Raw genomic sequence first — 22,906 nt, 5'->3', positions numbered from 1 at the left:
CAGATGACCTAGGAGTTGATTTCGCTGTTCAGGAGAACAAGAGCAGCAAAACACTTTCATCTCAGCACCAGAGCACCTATGTCCTCAGAAATACAAGATTCGAGCACTCTGATGTTTAGTGACCCTTTACAAACATACAAATACAACATAAGGAAAAACAGTCCTAGAAACTTGTGGCTTCCACTTTCAGCTCTTTAATGGTGCTGCTAGGAAGCATCTCTCTGTGAACCAAACCAAGTCAGACTCAATTTTTTCCAGCCTAAGGGCAAACCCCAAATGCAGACAAATACTCTGATGCACTTAGTCTGCAGCTCTGCTTCCCTCCTCAGCACTAATTTYTTCACTTTCCTACTGGAACCAGTGCAGCATTACCCAAACTCCTTTTTTGTCCCTGCTCTGGTTTGCACTTCAGCTCCTTTGACACAAGCAGCTTGCTGACAGGCAGAACACCACAGTCTGCAGGACTGTGACAACCCAGAGCAGCTGGGGCAGCAGTCAGCTCCACTGTGGAGGCTGGGAAGGTTTGYCACCTTTCTTCTTCAACTGATAAGGTATGGAATGATGATGTGAGCTGTTGCTACTGCTTCAATACTTCTTTTTCCTCAGAAAAGAAAACAGAGTCTAGCTACCAATAACTACACCAGAAAACTGCATTATTGCTTTCCAATCCCCATTGTACTGCATGCTTTGGTGACCCTGGGGAACAGGACAGCATGGCAAATTTTTTCTGCTTTTTCCTCTGTACACAGGTATTAGGGAGGGATGTCACTGCACTAGAGCAACATGAGTTTTTCACTCTTAGGCTGCTACAGGTGTCAGACCTACCTGCTGTATGGGCGTGTACCTAACAGTGTGGGAATAGTCATAGTTGTCAATGATATCCAGATCCATCACTGCCTCTCCTGGCATGGAGCTGCTGAACTGCACATCCAGGGGTGCTTTTCCAGCTCCCTTGGTGAACACAGTGAAGTGTGTTGGTTTGCCATTTTCCACACCTGAAGAAAAAAGTTMATTCTAATTTGCATAGAGCTCACACACAGAAACACTTCTCAAGAAGCATTCAGTACCAATAAAGCCCAGTCAAGCAAAAAGCCAAGGGAAAGGCATTGTTTCCAAGTGCCTGACACCCCACCCTGCTGCATCCCAGCAATACTCAGCCAGGCTGCCAACAGCTCCTCATGGTGCAGTACTGGCCACACTACATGAACCCAGCGCTCACCAGTTTTGTTCAGTCCAGGTCCTTCAGCTTTCACTTTACTGGCATCGTGTGAGGGGTCCACTTTAATTCTGAATGGGCTGGCAGGAATTTCCTGCAACAGAAACACAACTCCAGAATAACCAAGTAAGTCCTCACTAGCCAAAATTAGACAGATAATAATTTTAAGATAATTCTGCTCTAATTCTGCTCTAGCAAGAGGTGCTCCAGCACCCTCTTGAGTAATATTTTACTTCACTTATTAAACACTGCCTTACTGTGTAGTATCACTCAAAATCCAGGGCAAAGTTAATAACTGGACAATTTGCAGGGGCCTCTCTCCCTTCTTTATTTTTAAGGAAAACTTTTTYCCCCATTTTCCTTGGGGAGTCACTTAGATTTTTCATCCTTTAAAAAGCAGCCTTGTTCCACTATGGAGACCACATTCATTTTGCCAATCCAACACATTCCACCTGAACTTCAGTGTCCCCAGCCAACCCCTCTCATTTGCATACATCCAAGTATTACAAGAGAAACTTCAGTTTTTCACACTGCTATAGAGTGACCAGACCAAGTGCATGCGAACTGACATGGAAGGAGCCAGCTGTGAACTGGCACATAAATGGTGATCAAAGAGCAGATGTATAAACAGATTCTAGAAACATCAGGCTGCAAAAGGAAGATTACAAACCTCTCCTGCAAAAAGCACTTTAATAGTGTAGCGCCCGGCAGCCGGTGGTGAGTATTTCACTGTGAACGTATCATTAGCATTGTGGATGATGTCGAAATCTATGTCCTCTTCCTCATTGCTGACCACACGAGCATCACACTTAATGCCAACACTGACATCGCCTAGGGAAAGTAAATGGGGGTTTTGCTACTGCACAGATATTGTCAGCCAAACAGYCAGACCATTCCCATTTCTGGGAGCTGTTCGAGTCACCATGTTAATTAACTGATGTAACAGATCAGATCACAATTCACTGCAATGTTCTGCTTCCCAACATTTTTCCACAATAAGGAAAACAAGCATGGAACAGTAAYAATCCCCTCCCTTGTATGACCTATGATTCTGATACACAGCAAGAGCCCAGCCAGCATTTACCTTCTCCAGCATCTGTGCAGTCCACAGTGAAGTGAGTCGGCTCACTTGCTTTCAGGCCTGTTCTCTCCACACCAGGTCCAAACACTTTGACTTTCTGAGGATGACTCCCTTGACCTATAAGGACCTACACAAATTCACAAGGGTCAGAATCACACATCTCTGCCACACTCGTGATCACAGCCAAGTCAGAGTGTTGCTTAGAGAGGGGCTACACATAAACAGGAGCAAGTGAATGGCCCTGAATTTCCCAGGCTACAGCTGGGCTGATAGGAGATCACCATGTGAGCTTGTAAAAATGGAAAGATTTATATAGAGGAATAGATTGATAAAAAAGGAGCAGAAGGACACACCTCCTTGAAGTTCACAGAAGGGCGTTATCATTCTACTTATACTAACAAGCAGTTGTGAGCAYCAATGTCCTATTTGGCTAGAACCAAGAACTATTTATCTCTGTACTTACCCTAAATGGGCTATTGGGCACATTGGCTCCTCCCCAGACAACAGAAATTGTATGTTTGATSGGTTTAACTGGCACATACGAGCAGGCAAACACACCATCAGGCTTACTCTTTATCTGGATATCAATAGGGTTTCCTTCTCCATCCTAAAAAGTAGTAAAACAAGCAGAAGGTTCAAGTACTTCAAAAACATTTGCATACTTTAAACAACCCAAGACTGCTCCAATATGTGTCAGGCTTTTTTTYCCCAGAACTGCAGCTCAGAAATACTGRAGAAACATGCAATTCACACTCCTTAAAGTCTTCCCCATCTAACACTTGCTCATTCATACACCATCCTATAACACACAGAAAATTCACAGGCTCAGAGACACTTCAGTACTTCCAAAYGACAACTCAAGGAAATTACACCTTGCTTTGCTGAGGAGACTCCAAGTAAGGAAGCAAAACCATACACTTCATACACCACAGAGAAGTCACTTTGTCTTCAGTTGCTGCCTGACTACATTACACAGATCAAAGCACAGAGCTTTGAGTGAATTACACATGCCCAGAATTAAGTGGTATACAAGCGAGAAGAAATACTTAAGGCATTKTTCTCAACAGTATTAAAGCCCTTTTGCTGCAGTTTCACATAGCTGCCTTTGGCTTTTTACCTGTGCATACATCTTCAGAGGTGCTTTCCCAGCGTCCTTGGTTTCAACTGTGAACTCAGCAGGATTGTTCACTATGCAGCCAGTCCTCTCCAAGCCCGGGCCATAAGCCTTCACCTAGAAGAGCACCTCAAGAGTATTAGCTTGCAGTTCAGAAAGAGAAGCAAAGCTAAGTGATTTATGKATGAAGACCTGCCCCCTCCACAAACCCCATGAAGCATGTGATACTACTTCARCAAGTTTTCATTACATTAAATCAAAACCACAACACTGTTATTAGGAAAAGCTGGGGAATATCTGGCTGGGTAATATTGGTGAATWCAGAGCTTTAAGCAGAGGCAGCTTAAGAGTCTGCTACCAGAATCCTTCAGAAACATCTCTACTGTAGTTCCATCAAAGACATGCTATGCCATGAGTGAACTGATATGCCCCACCTTATCTGCATTGAAGTCTCCTGAAGCCGGTCGAATGAAGGCCATGTAAGGGCTGTCTTTTATGTCCTCATCATCACACATGATGTGCACAGCATATTCACCAGGCTCTTTGGGCCAATACTTCACATCACATGAGCCATCATTCTTGTCATCACACTCGATTTTAGCCTGAGAAGGGCCTTCTATTGCAAAGCCTGAAAAAGGAACAAGTAGGTTCCTCATGTTAGGTTTGTGGTGGCTGCTAATTTAACACCACTTCCACAAATAGCTTTTTGTTAGCCATAACCATGACTGATCTCTCAATCACCCTTCTTCAGCAATACAGATGATCCATCATCCATCATTCCCTTCTGGATCTCATCCCACAAAACCACAGATTAACACTCCCCATCACACACATTCCTATCTCTAGGACTCGCCTTTGATAAACACTTGTGTTTAGACCACAATGGCCTAAACAGACGTGGATTTTTTACTGTTCAGAAACCTATTGTTTGTCATGAGTTTCGTTGCTAGCATTGCAATATATAAATATTTCAGGGAAACTAAGTCAAGTAACATACCAAGAGAGCCAACTTCTGTGCCAATGGACTCGACCACGAAGTCGGCCGACTTGCCCACAATTCCCTCGTGCAGTCCTGGCCCCCAGGCTCGCACTTTCTGAGGACCTGCTTCATGACCCACTTGAACTTCAAAGGGGCTACAAGAGAAAAACAAAACACGGTATTAGAAATGAGGACAAATACAGCATCTATGTTTTTCCCCAGGCATTTTAATGAGGCTTTACATTGGATTTTCCAAATTAATAGATACTACCATGTGGTGGCACAGTGCCCAGCACACTGTCTTTCTAGCAGAGAGGTCATCCAACCCATCATGTGCTTACATCTTCCACCACAAATCCTGAGTRTAAAATACTTGCTCTGTTTGCTATAGCCCTGGACACAGAAATAACAGATCCCGTCAAAATCTTACAGCAGAGTCCAAGCTGCGTGATCCACCACATTTTATTTGTTTTTTTTTATTCATGATTTTGGGTTGGAAAGACTGATGCAAACCACCCTTCAGAGCTTTGTCAAGCTGCTGCAGCCCTAAAATGGGCAGTAAAAAATAAAAYGTTACAACAACCATTTGCCACTAACTTGTCTCCCCAGGACTTCTTCAAAGRTCAGCATTGCTTTAAAAGCCCACCAACTACACAACCCACAGAACAATACAAAAATGCCCAAAAAGCTACTTTTAACTCACCTTTTTGGGATGTTTTGTCCACCCCATGTAATCGTGACAACGTACTTCCCTGGGGTAGCTGGATAATATTCAAATGCATATATACCATCCATAAAGCCTTTTTGTTTCACCAACTCCTCCAAGCCCTCTGTTGAAAGATCAGTTCAGCATTGAACTTAACAGTTTCCATCCTGCTTTCAATTACTCAGACAAGTTCATGTTTTCTAGTATTTATTTTAGCTTGCAAGAATAAATTTCTTCCACCAGAAAAAAAAAAGGTCAGGTTATAAGGGAAGTTAGTTCTAGCTGCCCTCTAGGACAAAGACAGCAAACACTTCCAGAAGAAATACAGCAGAAAGTATTTTAAGTTACCAGACTTAATAAGTTCCCTTGTGTTTTATTTTCTTAGTCTGCAGTATGATGTGTGTCATATGTTAAAACAAAAAAGCTTAACATTTGTCAGACTTTGTAACCACAAGTATGCAGGGAATGCCTACTTTTCATTTTCTTCGAGATGAAGAATTTAGGGAGAAAAGCTTAATACGCTAAAATTTACATCGATACGTGTGTTGCTTTTTTTCCCCCCAGCCTCAAGAAGCCACACAGTCAGATCTCTGTGTGTGTGGAGGAGGTGAAGGCAATACAATGCACCTTTGAATGCCGTCCCAGCCGGGGGGAGGTGACGGGCTCAGGGTACCACACAGGGACTGCTGCTGGCAGCCGCATGAGCCAGCAGCCCCTGGGCTCCCATCCTCCCAGCCTGCCAGGCAAAGAGCCACATCCAGAGCTCAGGACATACCAAGGGACCTGGGGATGGATCCTGACAGATGGTGTCTGTTAGCCTACAGGATCCTTTCCTCCTCTGCTTGTGCGCCCAGGCAGCCAGAGCCACCAGGGATACTGCTCTGAGAGCCATTCCCAGTTTTATGAGCACAGGATTTCCATCCTGCCAGAGACCCTGGCGTGTGACTTGCTCCCACAGACTGGATGAAGATGCAATGTGTACCCATAAGTYTGGAGGCCAAGGCAGGCAGATGCATGGATGTCCTCAGTTTTGCTAACTGATGCATTAAAATGGAAAGAACTAAGACCAGATATAATCTTACACAGCCCTGCAGATCAAAACCTTCCCACTAGACACAAAGTACCAATAAACYCTTCTGAAATCTGGCTTCTTATACAGATCCCATCAGTTCCATCAGGACACCATCTCCTTCCTGCTCTTCCCTTCCCCAGGCTCTGCTCCTCCCCCTTCTCCAAAACACACACAGAGCACAGATTCACCCCAACACTCACTTGGTCCCTTTATAGTCACTCCAAGATCTCCGCTCCCTGCTGCTCTCGTATCAACCTTGAAGTCGGCCGTCTCCCTGATGCGGACGCCCTTGGGCTGCAGACCTCGACCCGTGGCACGACACGCGTTGGGGTTGCAGGCTGCAAGGCAATTTCAGGCATTACTACTGTCTCTGATCCCAGTGTATGGGTAGCCTAGCCAGCCTGGGACAATCTTTRGTTTAATGTTGACTCAAGGCAACCACAGCTTAGCTTTCAGCACAAGGTTATAACATTAAGGCAGACAGACAGGAGTCTGCCCAGCCGCTCTCTAAGTCCCCTGGCTTTTAGGCAGCAGCAGTTGGTGCAGCCAGGCAACACAGACCCCCTCCAAGGCCATTTTTTAGAATAACAGAAAACACTGAAGCCCTGCTGCTTTCCAATTCARTGCCAGTTATCAACACAAGACTTTTACACAGCTATCACACAGAGATATTTACCACAGACGCAACCTTCCTGACGCCTTTCTCATTGAGGCACACCGCAGTGTGGGGTGAAGGGTCCCTTTTTCAGATAAGCCCCAGTGAACAGTATTATTGTGCTGGTCTTTCAGAAGTAYGTGACTGGGATAACTGCTATTAGCAAAGCTGAGTTTTGCTGTGTTTCATTAAAAGATGTTGCATCAAACTCCCCCCTGCATGTCACAGTTCACACTTTCACAGAAGCAAAGCCACCAAGCCCTCTGCAGATCACAACRACCATGGGTAGGAGCAGGAGACTACACATGGCTTAGGCTTATCTTGGCCTCTTTACTCCAAGCACTTCTCTGGGCCTGCAGAGTGGCTACAGAAATAAAGTACCATGCACTTATGAACAGTTTTCATTACACAATCCCAGCTGTCATGAGGTCTTCAACGCCAGAGACCTGAGAGGTTTGAAGAGACTTACAAACAACCACAGCTTCCCAGCACTGTAAACTGAACACGTATTTTCCCCAAACACACTGTGCTTACAGCAGGAGCACAAGTCTGCCAAGCAGCTCGTTAGGTTTTCACTCATTAAAAAAGCTTATATGTTTCCCCCTCACCCCTGCAGCAGCCAACATCACCCCGTGTCCTACACAGGACGGTGTGAGCAGAGATTGTGTGCCGTCTGCCAGCTCTGAAAGCTCAGTGGGAACACACAGGAGCGTGGCTGACGTGGAGTGGGAACAGCTTGTGGAGCACTTACACAGCTGCGTCAGGCAGCTTGTGGTTAAGCCAGTTTCACTGACTGGGTCACACAAAGCTTCAGTTCGCTTGCAACTTTCCTCCCCAACCCCAGCAAAACCAAAAACCCTTTTGGCTGGGACAAGCTGCAGGCTAGAAGCTCACAAAAAGCAAACATGACAGAGCATCCTGCACACCTCTTACCAACTATGAAGCCATTAGCAGTGAAGTCCAAAATTCCACAAATGGAGGGTAGCTCAGGAGAGATGAGCAGAGATCTAAAAGCATAGGAGCACGTAAGGATGGAACAGAAAGCAAATTAGGTGTCCGTTAAGGAGGAAAACAGTAAATATAGTCATTTGAGGAACAAGGGTGGAAAACAGCAAGACACTGCATAGCTGCATAAATTACTGAAAAAAATACAAAGGGCAGCTTAACATTTGTAAGTCTAGGCAGAAAGGAAACTAGCAACAAAAGCCATATTACTGTTAGAGAGCACTGTTTTACCCTGAGGGTACCCAGGTGACCCACTGAAACAGGACCAAGATGTTGAAAGGCACAAAGAATGTAAAAGGCAAGATTCAAGCATATTCTGTGATCACATCCAAGGAGAAAAGTGGCCATCTACATTTATACGCATTTTTAAAAAGCATACCCTCTCCAACAAGAACAGTGCAAGGAGTTTTGGGAATTGCCTCCCCAGCAAAAGTCACTTTGACAATGTGAGGACCAGCTTGAACAGGCTTATAGGTGCAACGGTAGACTTGGTTGCCTTTGTCTTCCACAACAACTTCAGCAAGGTTTCTCCCCTGAGGATCCTCCACTTCCACGATCACGTCACCCACACCAGCACCTGCAAAGGAAACAAGTCCAGCTCAGCCTTGGCTACCCCAACAACAACAGGCATCATGTTTAAGACCACTGCCAGCTCTCTGGGCTCAGCCTGCCATCCTCTGCTGCCAGTTCTAGGCACAGCCTCTGTGTTCAGCTTTTGCTGACAGCAACCAAACATTTGAGCAGGGACAGAGGGGGCAGACACGATGGTGGCCTGTCCATGAAGTCAAACTGACAGGGCTCTGCTGCTCCAGCCACAGGGTTTCACAATATAGTACTGAACATACATACAGCCTGGTTACCCTATGGCTACTACCCTGTAACACCTCTATTGCAAATCAGCCCACAGCTTTATCAGACAGTTCCATCTCTGAAGCTTTGAAGTGGTTTAGATTAAGARATTGGACAACTGAATGCTGGTCTGACAATGATCCTCTCTGCCGGACTGTATGTATTCACTTTTATTCAGACACCTGCTCCTCTCACATCTTATTCAACTCATCATACAAYAAAAACAGTTTTCTATATACTTTGAGAGGCCAGACATGTCTTTACATGATTCAGACCACTCCCTCTCCCAATTAGAGGCTGAACATAATACTTCCCTCACTATAACCACATTTAATTTTATTCTTAAGCTCCCTCAGGCAGAGGGCAATTTAAAATATGCTACTCAGCATATTTTGGTGTTTAAATGTTACAAGTAACTGCCCTAAGTAGTTTCACATTGTTCTAAATGAATTAACATTTGTAGCATCTTATTGACTCATTCCTCTAGGCTACAGCATTGGCCTAATAGCAGGTAACTAATAATGTGATGGAGATGTCCTAATGAAGATAGTAGCCCTCTAATAATTACAATAGAGGTTGAAACCAGTTCATCACTGAAGTATGAACTCAAAGTAGCAGCAGGTTCTTTCTGTAGAGCTAAATACAGAACACACTACACATTTACAGTTTGCTCACAGTTTATCCTTCACATTTAYGTTCAACCTGTCACATTCCTATTTAAAATGAGTTGGGGAAAGAAACCAGTCAGGAAATCGACTCCTGCCATCCAGCAAATTCATGGCAAATTTCTGGGTAAGGCTTAGCACCCTCTTGTCCCAGCTCAGCTCCGCATTTCTAATATTTCATACACAGCTGAAGCCTTCAGAGCAGCCTGGCTGTTATTTCACCTCTGAGCTTGATGGGGCTACAAATCCTCATCCACTTTTCAGCTTTTTTATTTCTCCAAGGCCTTGGGTTCTCACACTCAAAGAAACTGCAGGATTTCCATCATCATTCATCGTGCTTACCTGCTGTGTAGAGGTCAAAGTAGGTAGGCTTATTGGCAATGTTTCCTGTCGCCTCCAGTCCCGGCCCCTTTGCTGTCACTTTGCTTGCATCTCCTTGGGCTTTGTCAACATTCACTTCAAATGGGCTCTTTGAGATGTGCTGCCCAGCAAACAGGACTGAAACCTAGAGACAGACAGCACCATCTCAGACCCACTGGGCAGAGGCAGAGCTTAAATCACCACCATAAAGTCAAGCGCAGGGTCAAGCTTCTGCATTCCTAACACAAAGAGTCTTTCCCTCAGAGCTGAGGGACCATCCATCCCACAACCCTCATCCCATCCATGAGTCTAACTGCTGGCCACCTCCTTAAAGTTCTATTGATTAGAGTCAGCCACATCAGCACAGAAGCTTGAATCCGGATGTGCCAATAAAAGGCAGCTCACAATCCAGCAATAAAGTGGCAGCAGAAGTTGCATTTATCTTTTCAAGCTGGCTGTGGGGACCAGCCACCCTGGGAAGTGTCAAAGCAACAGGATCACCCATCATAAACCTGCTTCTGTGGGCATCCAAGGACAAAAGGGAGGGGATCCTGCTCTGCAAAACCCCTACAATGTACAGTACCATTAGCAAAGAGATAACTTATAGAAACAACTACTTGTTTTCATCTCCATCTCTGTGACAACCCACAAAACTGGCTTTATGAGTTGTGTGATGTGGCCCCATGTGAGAGGAGAGACAGCTGTAGCACTTGATAGTGCATTTGTGTTTGGGCTTCTCCCAACCCACACTTCTTTCCCCCTTGAGAAGRGAGCAGCCCAAAAGTTAGATGGAGAACTAAGGCCACATCAATTTAACTTTGCTTCAGGATGYCTGGTGTAGCTCTTAGCCACCACTGAACAGGGAGCCCTCAGGGGCTCACGTTAACAACCAGCAGAGCAGCAAGAGACTACCGGTTCGTGACACACAACCCACCTTGTGAGGTCCAGTAACCCTTGGAACGTACTGCACTGAGTAGGTCTTGTTTTTGTCACTGGATGGYGTTATCTTTGCCTAGGAGAGAAAACACATCCATCGTTGAGCTGTGCCTACACACGCCAGCTGAACTCTTCTGATACTGCAAACTATTTCCAGAGTCAGCAACGTTAGACACTGCTGTGAGAGCAGGGATCCTTGTTATCCYTTCTTCTCACATGGAAAAACACCCCATTGCTTTTGTCTTTACAGGAGAGGAAGCAAGCCACCTTCTACCCACCCCAGCTCTTTCTCTTGCTGTCAATTGCTCTATTGAGGCAGGCCAAAAATGAGGAGACAGTAAGTCCAATGTACAGCTGTATTTTTCTGGAATGTTGTAACATGATCAAGTGGAACACTTGGATGAGAAGTTTCTATAAACATTAAAACCAGCATTTTAACTCAAAATGATTCATGGCATCTAAATAGCTGCTTTAGCCATTCTTGCAGAATGAGTAAAGGCAGACAGTGATTTAGTGATGTATGTTATCTAAAAGCAGGTCAGAGTGTACTTGGCCAGTCAAGCTAAAGCTCTGCAACTACTGGACACTGGAGCTGTGTTGCCTAGTTGCAGATAGTGACTTTTTTTCAAGGCAATTATGAAGAAAAACTGGAGGCTTCTTACACTTTAGATAAACAGTATTTTGCAATTTCTTTTCAGATTACTTATTTGTTAAGAACTCACTTGTGAAAGATGAAGGTTACTGCAAAAACTACAGCATTCAGACCAACTTTACTTTTCCATACCAGACACTTAATATACAAACCTCTTCTCTGTTTCCTTCTGGATCTTCTATGAAGACCATCAAGTCACCCTGCCCAGCACTGATGGTGTCCACTGTGAAGATGGCAGGCTGCTTCACCATGTTCCCATGAGGCTCAATTCCTGTGAGAGAGATAGAGAATGACACATTAGCTGCTGCAATAAATCCCGTAAGACAGTTTGGAGGCTGTCCAACCCATTCTCCCACACCAGCACCAGTTTCCCCAGACTCCTGCATGGCATCTCTTTACCCTCTGCCCAGGCCATCAKGCTCACAATAAGACCTTCTCTTAAAACACAAGCCTTTCTAACAACTGGTTGAGTATTTGGCACCCAACTCATGTTACGATCTCTGACCAAGCCAGGAACCCTGCTGGTATCTGGATCCAGGAGAAAGCAAGTTACCCTGACAGGTACTGAGAGTCACCCCCACTGCTGGCAAGTGCAAGGCTGGTGTTGACAGCAAGCAGGACATATACATTAGCTGCTCCTTAGGAGCTGCTTTGCTTCACACAGCTAAATGCTTAAGTGTGCTGCACYACAGGACAGGTGACTAGAGAGGCAGAAAAGGAATTCTGAGAAGCTTTCAGGTGAAGGCATTATCCTAGAGCCAAGGGTAAAATACTTACTTTAAAAGACAAATTTTACCTATACTGTCCCATCGTACTCCATTTTGAAAACACCACTCAGATTTACAGTTCTTTGAAATCTGCTCAGACTATCTGGCCAGCGTGAACAGTGTACAAATGGCATGCAGGAACATCTTATAACCATAAAAATCTTGCTACTTGGTGTGGTTTCCACTTAACTTTTAAACAGTTTCCTTATTCCTCAGCACAGGGCCTGCTACAGCATGCATTTACCAGCAGGGTTTCATCATCTCCCCGTACATAGTCGCAGGTCATGACATCTGTCATGGTGGTGTCAGACTGAGTGGGTGGAAGAACTTCCCAAAGTTGCTGATTCCAGACTAGCCCAAACACATATACCCTTCCGTCCAAGGCAATTACTCCTTGGCTGATTCATAAAATCGTGGGCACTACTGCTCCATAGCACAATTAGTGGAAAGTGCAAYGTCTGATAGATTATAAAGGAAGTGGTTGTGAACAACAGAATTCCTGAACTTGTTTATCTTCAAAAAACAGTAACTTGAGAGCAATGCAAGGAAGATCATGTTTTTGCTAGGAAATCTGAGCATTCTGATAAGGTGTTAACAATTGACATATTCATTCTTTCAAACTAAACCCTAGATTATCATCTAGCTGAAACTGCTATGAATTTGTTCTGCATCTCTTCAGTCCATCCCACAAGCATTAGGATATGGTATTCAAGTTAAATATCCTGCCTTTTGCAAGCACAAGGAGAAGGACTGGTTATCCTCCTCTGAAGACAATTTCAGCCAGGACGACAGCATTAGTTACAACACTTCCTTAGCCTACACTTCATCTTCTAGATTTTACTGTGGTCTGCTTTGGATGGCTAAATGAGCACTCCTAGCACACCACTGATGACCTGCACAACTCTGCACAAACCCTCTGCAGGCTCATTTCATACCAGCTCTACACATGGCTCTTCTCAGCACAAAGCCCAACACTGCCCAGGGTGATGTGCTATAGCTAAGGCTTGTGTTGGGAAGTTATGAGCAGCTTACATAAAAAAGGGTAATAAAAAGAGCTAAGGCTGACCCACTTCACACTTGACAATGATCTTTTTCTGGAAGCACAAAAACCTGTTCCTCATCTGTCCAAAAGACCCTGGCTCAGTCCTTGACTGAGCCTCCTGATGCTGGACTCACCTTCCAGTTCTGACGCATCTTACCAGTCAATTATCAGTTAGCATATTTAGTGACTGTTTTGGCAATTAACTTCAGGAAAACATCAATCTTTCAAGAAGAGCCACTCACTTATAAGTAATTTCCATTACAATGGCTCCAGAGCACCATACATATGAAAGCAGACAATAAAGTAATTCCAGTTTTCACATGAATAAAAAAATKACTAAAGCCAAACTTGACAGATTGAGGCAGGCTGATCAGTCATTTACACRTTTGGAGCCTGAAAAATGTCTGTGTATTGTGGCTTGCTGTGGAAGGCACCAACAAAGAGCATAAGCCCCAAGCTGGATAGATGCTAAACCCACTCTGACTGCAGAAACTGCTCTTAAGTGCACAAATAATGTCCATGTCCATTCATTCCACCGGTTAAGTTTCAATGGAAAATAAAGTTAAAAAATTCCCAAGCAAATAAGAAAAGCAGAAAAAAATAAGGAAAGTTTTCTTTTTTTCCATTTCATTCTCATACACCCAATTCTAAAACCCATTTGTTCTAAAAATCTCAAAGGACCAACAGCAGCCCCCAGATGTAAATAAAAAATTTAAGACAGAATGGAGAGCCAAGTGTAATGTTGAAGAGATGTCCTCCAACAAACCAAGCATATTAAAGGTAAAAATACGTTACCTATTCAGTTGTGACTGTGCACCTATCTAGAATAGAATCTCATCAAGAGTTATATGAAATTATCCATTTAAAAGGTTAGTTAAAAAAAAAAAGAATTCCTACATAGATCTACAGTTGCATAAACATCTATGGACAAGTCCTTCCAATCAGCAAACAAATAGAGCCTTTCCAACAAAAGCTCAGCACTATTTAATGTCTCAAGGGTTACCAACCTACCTTTGTACACATGCAAAGTATTCCACACTACCAATCAATTCAGGTAAGTGAGTAAATTTAGAATTAGCCCATTCTAACACACATCAAGCCTGGGAAATGGAAAACTGTCTCTACAGAGTCTGTTCAGAGAGACAGCGAGGTGATGAGGTTTTTCCACTTTTAAGGAGAGTTGTATCACAAGAAACATTCCATGCTAGATCAACAACCATCAGCAATAATACTGCTGGCCTGAATTCCACACCAAGGCTGTTTTAGCACCATATCATGCTACTTCTTACAGCTGTGGACGGCAGGCTGTCAGCTCGTAGAACAGGTTCAGACCAGGGAATTTACATGTTAGAACTAGGAGTGTCTTTTGGACTACATCCATGTATTTCTGAAACCAGGCACCACACCAAGAGTATACAAGTGAAACTTTGAAGTCAGTTAGTTACAGTAGGTCTGAAGTTCAACACAAGCAGAAAACCCCACCCAGCTTTCTGAAGAGTTACTGCTCCATGCAGCTCCATGCAGCTTCACCAAGTCCTCACCTCTGCCATAAGCTCTTGCTTTCTTTGGATTCAGTTTCGGTTTTAAAGGAGCTCCTGGTTTCAGCTTGGCTTTGGGGAACTGGGACAGGTAAGTCATCACAGAGTGCTCATCCACATCAGGGTGGATAATTTCTTCAGGGGTAATAACCTGAAAGACAGTACAATTAAGTATATTGTACCAGTGCTTGGTTACCGCATGTCAACACAGAAACAGAGCTATGACACAGACTTAGATTTCAAAACTCCCACATGCTAATGAGATTTCTTACATTTATTTTCCCTTTGAAACATACAACATCATTTATTATCTCAGGCAGGAAAATCAAGAATCTTATTATAGTCCCAGTGCGGTTTGGGGTTTTTTTGTGCCATGACTATTAGGGGTTCTCAGGAGACTGCAACAAGCTTAATGGCATCAAGGCAAGGCAACAGTAGTTATGTACCCCTTGAAAAGTGACATGGGGATAACTGATACCGAAAAGTTAGCAATTCATAATCCTGTATACTACAGCTCTGAACTGCAAGGCGTGCAAAGCAAAACCTTTGACCAGTCTCTTCTCCCGTTTCCACAATACAAGCTGTTTTTCAGAGCCTTCTGGAATTCTGTCCAACGTTATCAGCATGAAAATAATTCAGTTTGTAAATACAGTGCTCTCTGTTTGAACACTATCATCRCAAGTGATTTCCTAAGCTGGTACATTTTTCTTCTGTGGAATTCAATGCAGCATAACAAACTCACTCTGGAGTAACAGAGCAGGCACCATCACAGCCCTTTCTTCCTACCTTACATGCTGCAGCAGCAGATGTCTTCAGCAGAGACACCTACACAAAACCTTACACCCATAGCTCTGAAATGTAACATTTCAAATGAATTGCATTTCATTACAAGTGCACCCTTTCTCTACATGAGTTAACTGTAACTTTTCAAAGCATCCAAGCAGCTTCACCTGCTTTCCTTAAGTTAAACCCCAGCTAGTCACAAGGCCAGAGCTGGCCACTGTGCTCCCCACAGGCAGCCCATGTCTCGGTGGCCTTACCTGYGGCACACCCAGCCAGTCGTCYGCCTGCTGCATGGCTTCCCGAGCATTGTCCACGGGYTTCTTCGGGTCCCAGGTCTCCCAGTCAGGGCACAAACCTACAAGCACATTTCATTTGTCACGTKTTATCTGCCAAGGTGCTTCCCTAGCTGAAGAAACCAGGTACAAACTCCACAGCCCCTTGCGCTACACTGCTTTGCAGAAAGACATTCAGAGCTTTGTAGAAGTAACCAGCACAAGACAAGTGTGTGCTGCTCATTGAAACACCTGTAAGACAACAACCTATGTAGAGTTGTAGAATGGTTTAGGCTGGAAGGAATCTTTAAAGCTCATCTAGACAGACCCTCCCTGCAATGAGCAGTGACATCTTCAACAGAGCCCTGTGCAACCTGACCTTGAATTTTTCCAGGGATGGGACGTCTACCACCTCTAATTTGTGCAAGATACCTAAATTTAGCACAATTAAATCTACTATCCTTTATGTTTCACTGCTCTCCTGCAGCATATTTGGTAAAGAAAATTTCAACCACATGCCACAGCAGCCCAGATGGCATTAGATGAGCACCAAGAACCAATCACACTAGCAAGGCTGTCTAATAAGAACGTGAGGAAATTTTGCCTTTTTCACACTTCATCAAATTATTTGCCTTTAGCAGCTCAGTCTCAGCTTGCTAAACACTGAAATTACAGGTAGTGTGCAGCTTCTGGCTGTTCTGTACTCCCTCTGCAATCTTATTTCAGGAGAACACATGAAGTCTCCCACTGCACCCTGAAGTTGAAAGGTTGTTGGCACTTGCCGTGGGAACAAGCCTTTCTTCCATTTAGGAGCCAGCATTTGCGCCTTTGTCCCTTGCACCCAATACAAAGCTCAGACATGGCGCCTCCCATAATGCAATCACACATTCTGCTTCAGGCCAGAATTTCTCTTGGCCAAGTAGTTTACAACTTGCTGCTTCCTGCAGCTGGTCTCTTTGGCCTCTTTTGGTTTTCTTGAAAGCCTCATTCCAATCTCCAGCTCAGCAGTGAAAACCCCCTCCCATAGGAAGAACAGCCACAAGGACAGTAAGCAAGGAAAAGATACTGGCCATCAGAWCAAGGGACTTACCTGGAGCACAGCTGTCAACAAGAGCACCCAGTGCTTTGCCATCCTGCCAGTTCTGATTGAAGTTTGTGATTGGCAAGTAAGGAATTTTGTTCTGGATCCAGCCCAGCAGCCTCTGCTTAGGGGTCTGCTTCTTTGCATCATCATCACCTTCATCTTCCCACACTGGCATAGAAATGGAGTAGTGGAGGATAAGGGTCCATATCAGGCCAAGGATCAACTTCAAGTTTCCATCAACTATGGCTTTACTATCTGGAAGACAAAAGACATACAACTGATTATTTGCCATCCTAAAGCAAAGAGGTGTGTTTTTAACACAGTGCGCCTGCACTCATGCACAGATAATCAAAGACATGAAAACTGACCCTGGCCACTGCAGGCACTTGTTCAGGTAGAAACACCATTCCTCATGTGGTGTATTAGACAGGAGGAAAGAGAAGACACACAGGACTCAGTGCTCTCCAAGGGTGGTGGGACTTGCCCTTCAGCTTTACAGTCTCAGTGTTGGAGAACYGGCAGTTTAAGATCTCTGGTATTTTGGATTTGGATGGTAAATACCACCTTGTATTTTGTAATGGCATTTGTATCTTATGAAAAAGGCCAAACAGCATGTGATGGAGTTAACAAAACCCAGCATCCCAACAGGCATGAAATACTCCAAGGCATAGCTAAAAGCACCATTTAGGAAACAGCATTTTTATACAGAAACATATCTCCCACACACTTCAATAACTTGCATTAAAAATGATAGGGGAAAAAAGTGCTACTATGTAGTGAAGACAAGCAAATATAGAGTTTGGAATTAATTTGGATATATCAAGACCTGTGTAAATCAGCAAAGTGGGCAGTGAAGATCCATGGAGGATCCTTTGCACCATCACATGAGATGTTGTCCCTTCACACTATATATTTAGAGTTACAGAAAGCCAGCTTTGGCTTTTTCATGCCACACTCCAGCTTAAGAAACATTGATGACCAGAGTGGCCATGCTGCTGCTCCACTTTAAGACACACCATGGAGATGAGCTTAAGGCTGCTGGGTATCAAGATCATATTTTCGTAAGCAGTGTCTGCAGGGGCAGGATGCTTATSTGCATACATTTGGCCTAGTGAAGTGACCACTACAGTTGTGTGAATTCTCATACAAGTTACTTTAGCTTTAATGAGTCACAGATTGGATGCCCCCCCTCCCTCTGAGCTTGTAGTTGTTACTTAGGTTGTATTACACTACTAACAGCTCCAGTTTTTTTCAAGTTCACCCAAACCAGAACTCTTCTGCWATGTTTCAGGATGCTCTCAGCCTGAAATTTCCTCTTATTCACAGCAGCATGTTGCAGCATAGCATCATTCTGTTCTTTCCTCCATTTCAGTGCAAACTATTACAGAAACCCCATTTCAGTCAACGCAAGTTACAAGTAACCTGGAAGCTTTTGTCAACTCTCCAGCTCCTGCAGCAGATGCTGGAATAAGGAAAACGACAGCTGTATAAACTCCTTTCCATGCCACCAGAATAACTGTACAAGGATCTTACAGAGTCCTAGCAAAGCAAAGGTGCTCCTTGGATTGGATTGCATTCTYCAGTTCAAATTCAGAGTGTTAACAGGCAGAGTCCTCCATGGTGACCCTCCTTGTGCATAACACCCACTGGGCATGCCTTACCTGCTCCCTTTCAGCTACAGAGACCAAGGAGCAACCCAGCACCATCTTAGCAATACAAAAACATCTACTGACTTTCAAAATAAGTGATTATCCAGAAYAGTGACCAAGAACAGTAATCACCAGGGTGTTCCCTTTAACCCGAAGCTCAGGCRAAGTGGTTAATATTTACATGGTTTCACAATAGAGCGGTATGTCCTAAACAGATAATACTGTAACTTCAGACYTTGAATGGCATTTGGACTTTCTGGATAGCTAGTGTCTGGTTTCTACTCAGATTTTATTTGTATGGAATTTTTAACATCGGTTTTGACTAATCTCACTGAATTATGGTATGTGTCTGCCACTTGGCTGCTCACTACTCATTGCACATCCAGTCCAAGATACACATAGATAGCTATCAGGTGATTAAACCCCACTGGGTCTTAATTACAGGTTCCAAGGTAAAAGTCTACATCATGTAAGCAGTGGGTCTCCTAGCAACAACTAAACAGCCCTACTGTTACCCATTTCTGTCCTCTTTCCAGCTAAGCTGGAAACTGGTCAGTGGTGAGAAGATGCTCCCTTACACCAAGCTATCAGTGCAAGCTCTCATTGCCCCCCTCCTCCCTGTGCCAGCAGGGCCTCCACCCCACCCCACAGCACAACCATCAGGTCACACTGTGGTGCTGGAGCACACCAAAGGCCATCCCATCTCTGCTCCAGAAATGCCTTCAAGATTCAGATTTATATTGACATCGGCATTTTTACTAGAGGAATACAGCAATGATTTAGTATGCTACAAGCAAGATCATTTCAGAAAGCTATCCAGCATTTCCAGGGGGAATGCCAGGACAGAACCACCTTGAGTACAATGCTACACGCACATTATCCGAGATAAAGAATGGCTCATTTTATATACATAGCACATAAATTACATCTATATGTCGCTCCACTGTGGTTACTGCAGAAAACAGATGTGTCTTCAGAGGTTCCCCCAGCACCCCATTGCCCTCTCCAAAGGCACAGCTGGGCTGTAGTCTTTGACCGGGGGAAAAACGGCTTGTACAGGGCTTCACAGCAAGAACAAGAATATCCCACCTCATCAGACTCATCCGGGGGCTGGGCTGCTGCCCTGATGACAGGAAAAGGTCACCACAGGAACAGGACAGCTCTTCCTCTCTGGGGTTTGTGCCATTGCCACAACTGCACTTCGTTAGCAAGTTAGCAAGCTCTCRCAGCCTCCCAGCTTCCTGACAGGCATAGGGATCTCATGATGTAATTTTTTCCAAGCTAAGGAGGAGGGTTTGTCTGCTTTCATTTGGGGTGGGGAGTAGGGAGGGAGAAGGACTCCTGGGCAGGACAGGAGACCTTATCAGCACATAGCAGAGCTGCCCGCATGCCCTTCCTGCAGGCACCCCACTCCCAACACTGGCTCACAATCTCTATCACTATATTAAAGGACCCTCCACATTCTCTTTGAGAAGACCAAAGAGAGCTCAAAGCAGGCTTAGGTTCCATGCACTGCTGTAAAACTCAGCTCCACCTGAGTACTCAGCCCCCCCAGAAGAGGAGTGCTGCCTTATTCATAAACTGACTAAAAATATTCAGTGCATTYTCCTCAAGGTCTCTTGTGTTTCAAGATGGAAGTTGCACCCAGGAAGACACGCATCCATTCACAGGTCCTGTACAGGGAGCACAGGGCTGGCCCTGAGAACACTCTTAGTGCAACCAAATTTGCAAGCATCCCCCACCAGCTCTGAGTGCACGCTGTCGGTGTAATACTGCCAAGGTGTTGGGATAGCGGAAAAAAATAATATATTCCAATGACACTTAAGCACCAACAATCATTACTACAGGCACTGCTTGTACCCTAGCTCAGTTGGCTTTCCACTGAATTCCCTCCTTCCCTGCTCTGCTTCAAGACACTTTCTGATCATCTCAGGCTGGAAAACAGATTACATTAAAAGCAGATTTCCACCACTGCTTTCCTACTACAAAAATTACTTTTAGGCATACTTAGTACTCACACAACCAATACTTTACATCTTTACAGAGCCCTTTAAAGTCATGTTTCTCAATTGCTCTAGTTGAGCTCATAGTAAATTTAYAACATAGACATGCACACTTGTGGGCAGTGTTTCTGAATGGTGACAGCCCAGCCCCTTGACAATTYATCTCTACCATCCCCAGCCACATTTGGCATCCAGCTTCAACGGGTAAGGTGGATGGGGAAAGCATGTTTACTCCTAAGCACCAGCCACATTTCCGCAGATTAAAGAATCCCTCTCCATGCAGGAGACAGCCACTGGTCCCTGCCTTCCTGTGGCTTGGAGGAAGTGAGCTGTTGGATCTCATCTGCCAAGATAATTTAGCAGGGCTGAACCAACTCTTCACAGCATCMTTGCAGAGTGCTTTAATGTAACTTTTCTTGGAGAAAGCATGGTTATCTGCATAATTTGCTTTATTCATGTCACAGTGCTTATGTTAACATCTGCAAAATGCACTTACAGGTGTGCCAGAGAACACTGTTCCCTGGTAGGAGATGTGTGCTTTGGAGATCAAAGTCCCTACACAGCTGACTCATACCTACTGACAGTCACCGGATTTCTRCTTTCAAAGGGCACATTTTTACGGGAAGCCCAGGCATGGGCTGGAATGAAGCAGGAATGAAGCAGGCATGCAGCATTAATCCATGCCACAGGACCTCTCTCTTGACTCACACCATTACTTGGGAGGAATCAGCTCACCTGGAAACAGACAACTTTAGAGATGCCATCTAGAACAGCCAATGCCTGAAGGGTTTGGAGAGGGGGTTTTGTACTGTTTTTGGTGGGTTTGGGGGTTTTTATTATTATTAGAACTAAGAATTTTGTGGGTGTCCCATACAAACTCTTGCTGTGGACTCTGAAATTCTGAATGCTGTAAGTGATCACTTTCAGGTAGTCTGCAAGTTCTCATGGCTAGACATGCTGTCCTGAACCAGCAAGAAGCAAAAAACACAGAAAGGTTCAAGGTCAGATTTAACACAAACCTTGATTCCCACCTACACTTTTCAACGTGCATTTTAACTACTCCAACTCCAACTTGCTTTCCTCCTCCAAAAGTACCCGATGACAATGCAACATCAACAAAATAGCAGCAGCCATCAGCAAGGCACAGCCCCCGTTCAGCTGCAGGCAGGCAGGAGCCATCTGCAGGGAAGGGGTGTTGTCAGCCCACTGCCAAGGTCCTGCTGTCAGCATGCATCTTGACATGACCTACATGCTGACAGACTTAAGCTGTTCTGCAGACTCAAAAACAGTATTGAACAAGCAAGCACTCACTCTTAAAAAAAATAAATTAAAAGCCTATATATAGTCTACAACATTAAGTTTTACGTAAAAGTATCCTGCTTCTTAGTCAGCTATTAAGTGGCTGCTTAGTAGGGTGAAGAGGAAAACAGGCTGAACCAGAGCTCATTTGCTTCCCCCATCACACCTCTGAGTCTAGATTGTAATTCTTCTCCTTTTATTATCCTATTAACTAAGTGGCAACCAGCCCAAAAAAATGGATTATGGCAATTCCATAGGCCAGCAGTACATACCACCAGTCTCGGTCTTGAAAAGGAACCAAGTTTCAACTGCTCAAACTGATTTATAATTGTTGCTCTATACTAAATATTAATATGATATGTTACACTTGGAGTGCTAAAATCATGTTCCTCAAAGCAAAAAGAAAGATGTTAAAGTGCCAGGGCTTCAGCTAGTAGTGYGATTAGTCTGTGCCGGCAACGTGACTACTTTGAGACAAATGCGTGTCATTTTTATGGCTTGRGCCACAAAAAACTTCCCAACCCAACCTACCAAGTGGAAAACTGCCAATGTTTGGTCCTCTGTACTTGTGCTTATAGCTGCCCCAGGAGCCAATGCCAGAACTGAAACCTGGCACTGGTTTGAAMCTTGCACATTTGTCTACTCCAGCAGAAATCCCTGAACTCTGCTTGGAAAACATGGCTTGAACAAAATGATCTTTATTAGGTCTACAATTCTACAATTAAAAAAAAAAATGTATAAACAAGCTTGTGACTAGTATTTTTTGCTCATGTGCAAGTCTGCTCTGCATTCAGATTAAGCATAAGTACTACCCAAACTGTGGCAATGTTCCTTAAACTCTGCCCTACAGCAGAGCTGCAAGTCATTCTCTGCTGGACAATTAGTGGAAACAAGATAAGCTACCGAAGCAGACAGCTTCCTTACTAAATCGAGCTAGTCATACAGACTGTGGAAGTATTGCAAAACAAATGAAGGACTGAAAAAGCAGCTTTTGAGTAGAGAATTTTATTCTTTTTAAAACAGTTTCATGGCTGAGGCTGCAGTAATACAGCTTGTTCACTATCTCACAAAGCCATCTCAGGAGCTTTGCTGTTGATTTTCACACAGAGAAGTTAAACCACTACCAGCACTGATCTTTGCATCCCCCTTCTCTAAAAAGTGGTCCTCCTCTTAATTTTT

The 22,906-nt window shown here is 44.2% G+C and overlaps 1 protein-coding gene across 1 annotated transcript in view; it reads right to left on the bottom strand.

Moving 5' to 3' along the window:
• Positions 1-22,906, bottom strand: part of FLNB (filamin B) — an 86,594-nt gene that overhangs the window by 30,593 nt on the left and 33,095 nt on the right. Inside the window, exons 4-20 of the mRNA XM_057373421.1 lie at positions 16,783-17,031; positions 15,678-15,775; positions 14,641-14,788; positions 11,443-11,561; positions 10,637-10,714; positions 9,685-9,847; positions 8,208-8,405; positions 6,369-6,506; positions 5,094-5,220; positions 4,409-4,545; positions 3,846-4,039; positions 3,415-3,528; positions 2,761-2,904; positions 2,301-2,424; positions 1,887-2,047; positions 1,220-1,310; positions 826-995 (exon numbers count right to left, since the gene is read on the bottom strand). Of these exons, the coding sequence (XP_057229404.1) occupies positions 826-995; positions 1,220-1,310; positions 1,887-2,047; positions 2,301-2,424; positions 2,761-2,904; positions 3,415-3,528; positions 3,846-4,039; positions 4,409-4,545; positions 5,094-5,220; positions 6,369-6,506; positions 8,208-8,405; positions 9,685-9,847; positions 10,637-10,714; positions 11,443-11,561; positions 14,641-14,788; positions 15,678-15,775; positions 16,783-17,031 (2,453 nt within the window). The remainder of the gene's footprint in view (positions 1-825; positions 996-1,219; positions 1,311-1,886; positions 2,048-2,300; positions 2,425-2,760; positions 2,905-3,414; positions 3,529-3,845; positions 4,040-4,408; positions 4,546-5,093; positions 5,221-6,368; positions 6,507-8,207; positions 8,406-9,684; positions 9,848-10,636; positions 10,715-11,442; positions 11,562-14,640; positions 14,789-15,677; positions 15,776-16,782; positions 17,032-22,906) is intronic.

Source organism: Malurus melanocephalus, unplaced genomic scaffold (genome assembly GCF_030028575.1).
Source record: "Malurus melanocephalus ecotype Western Australia unplaced genomic scaffold, MMel_1.1 scaffold_196, whole genome shotgun sequence".
Lineage (NCBI taxonomy): Eukaryota > Metazoa > Chordata > Aves > Passeriformes > Maluridae > Malurus > Malurus melanocephalus.
This window is presented reverse-complemented; position numbering and strand designations above follow the sequence as displayed.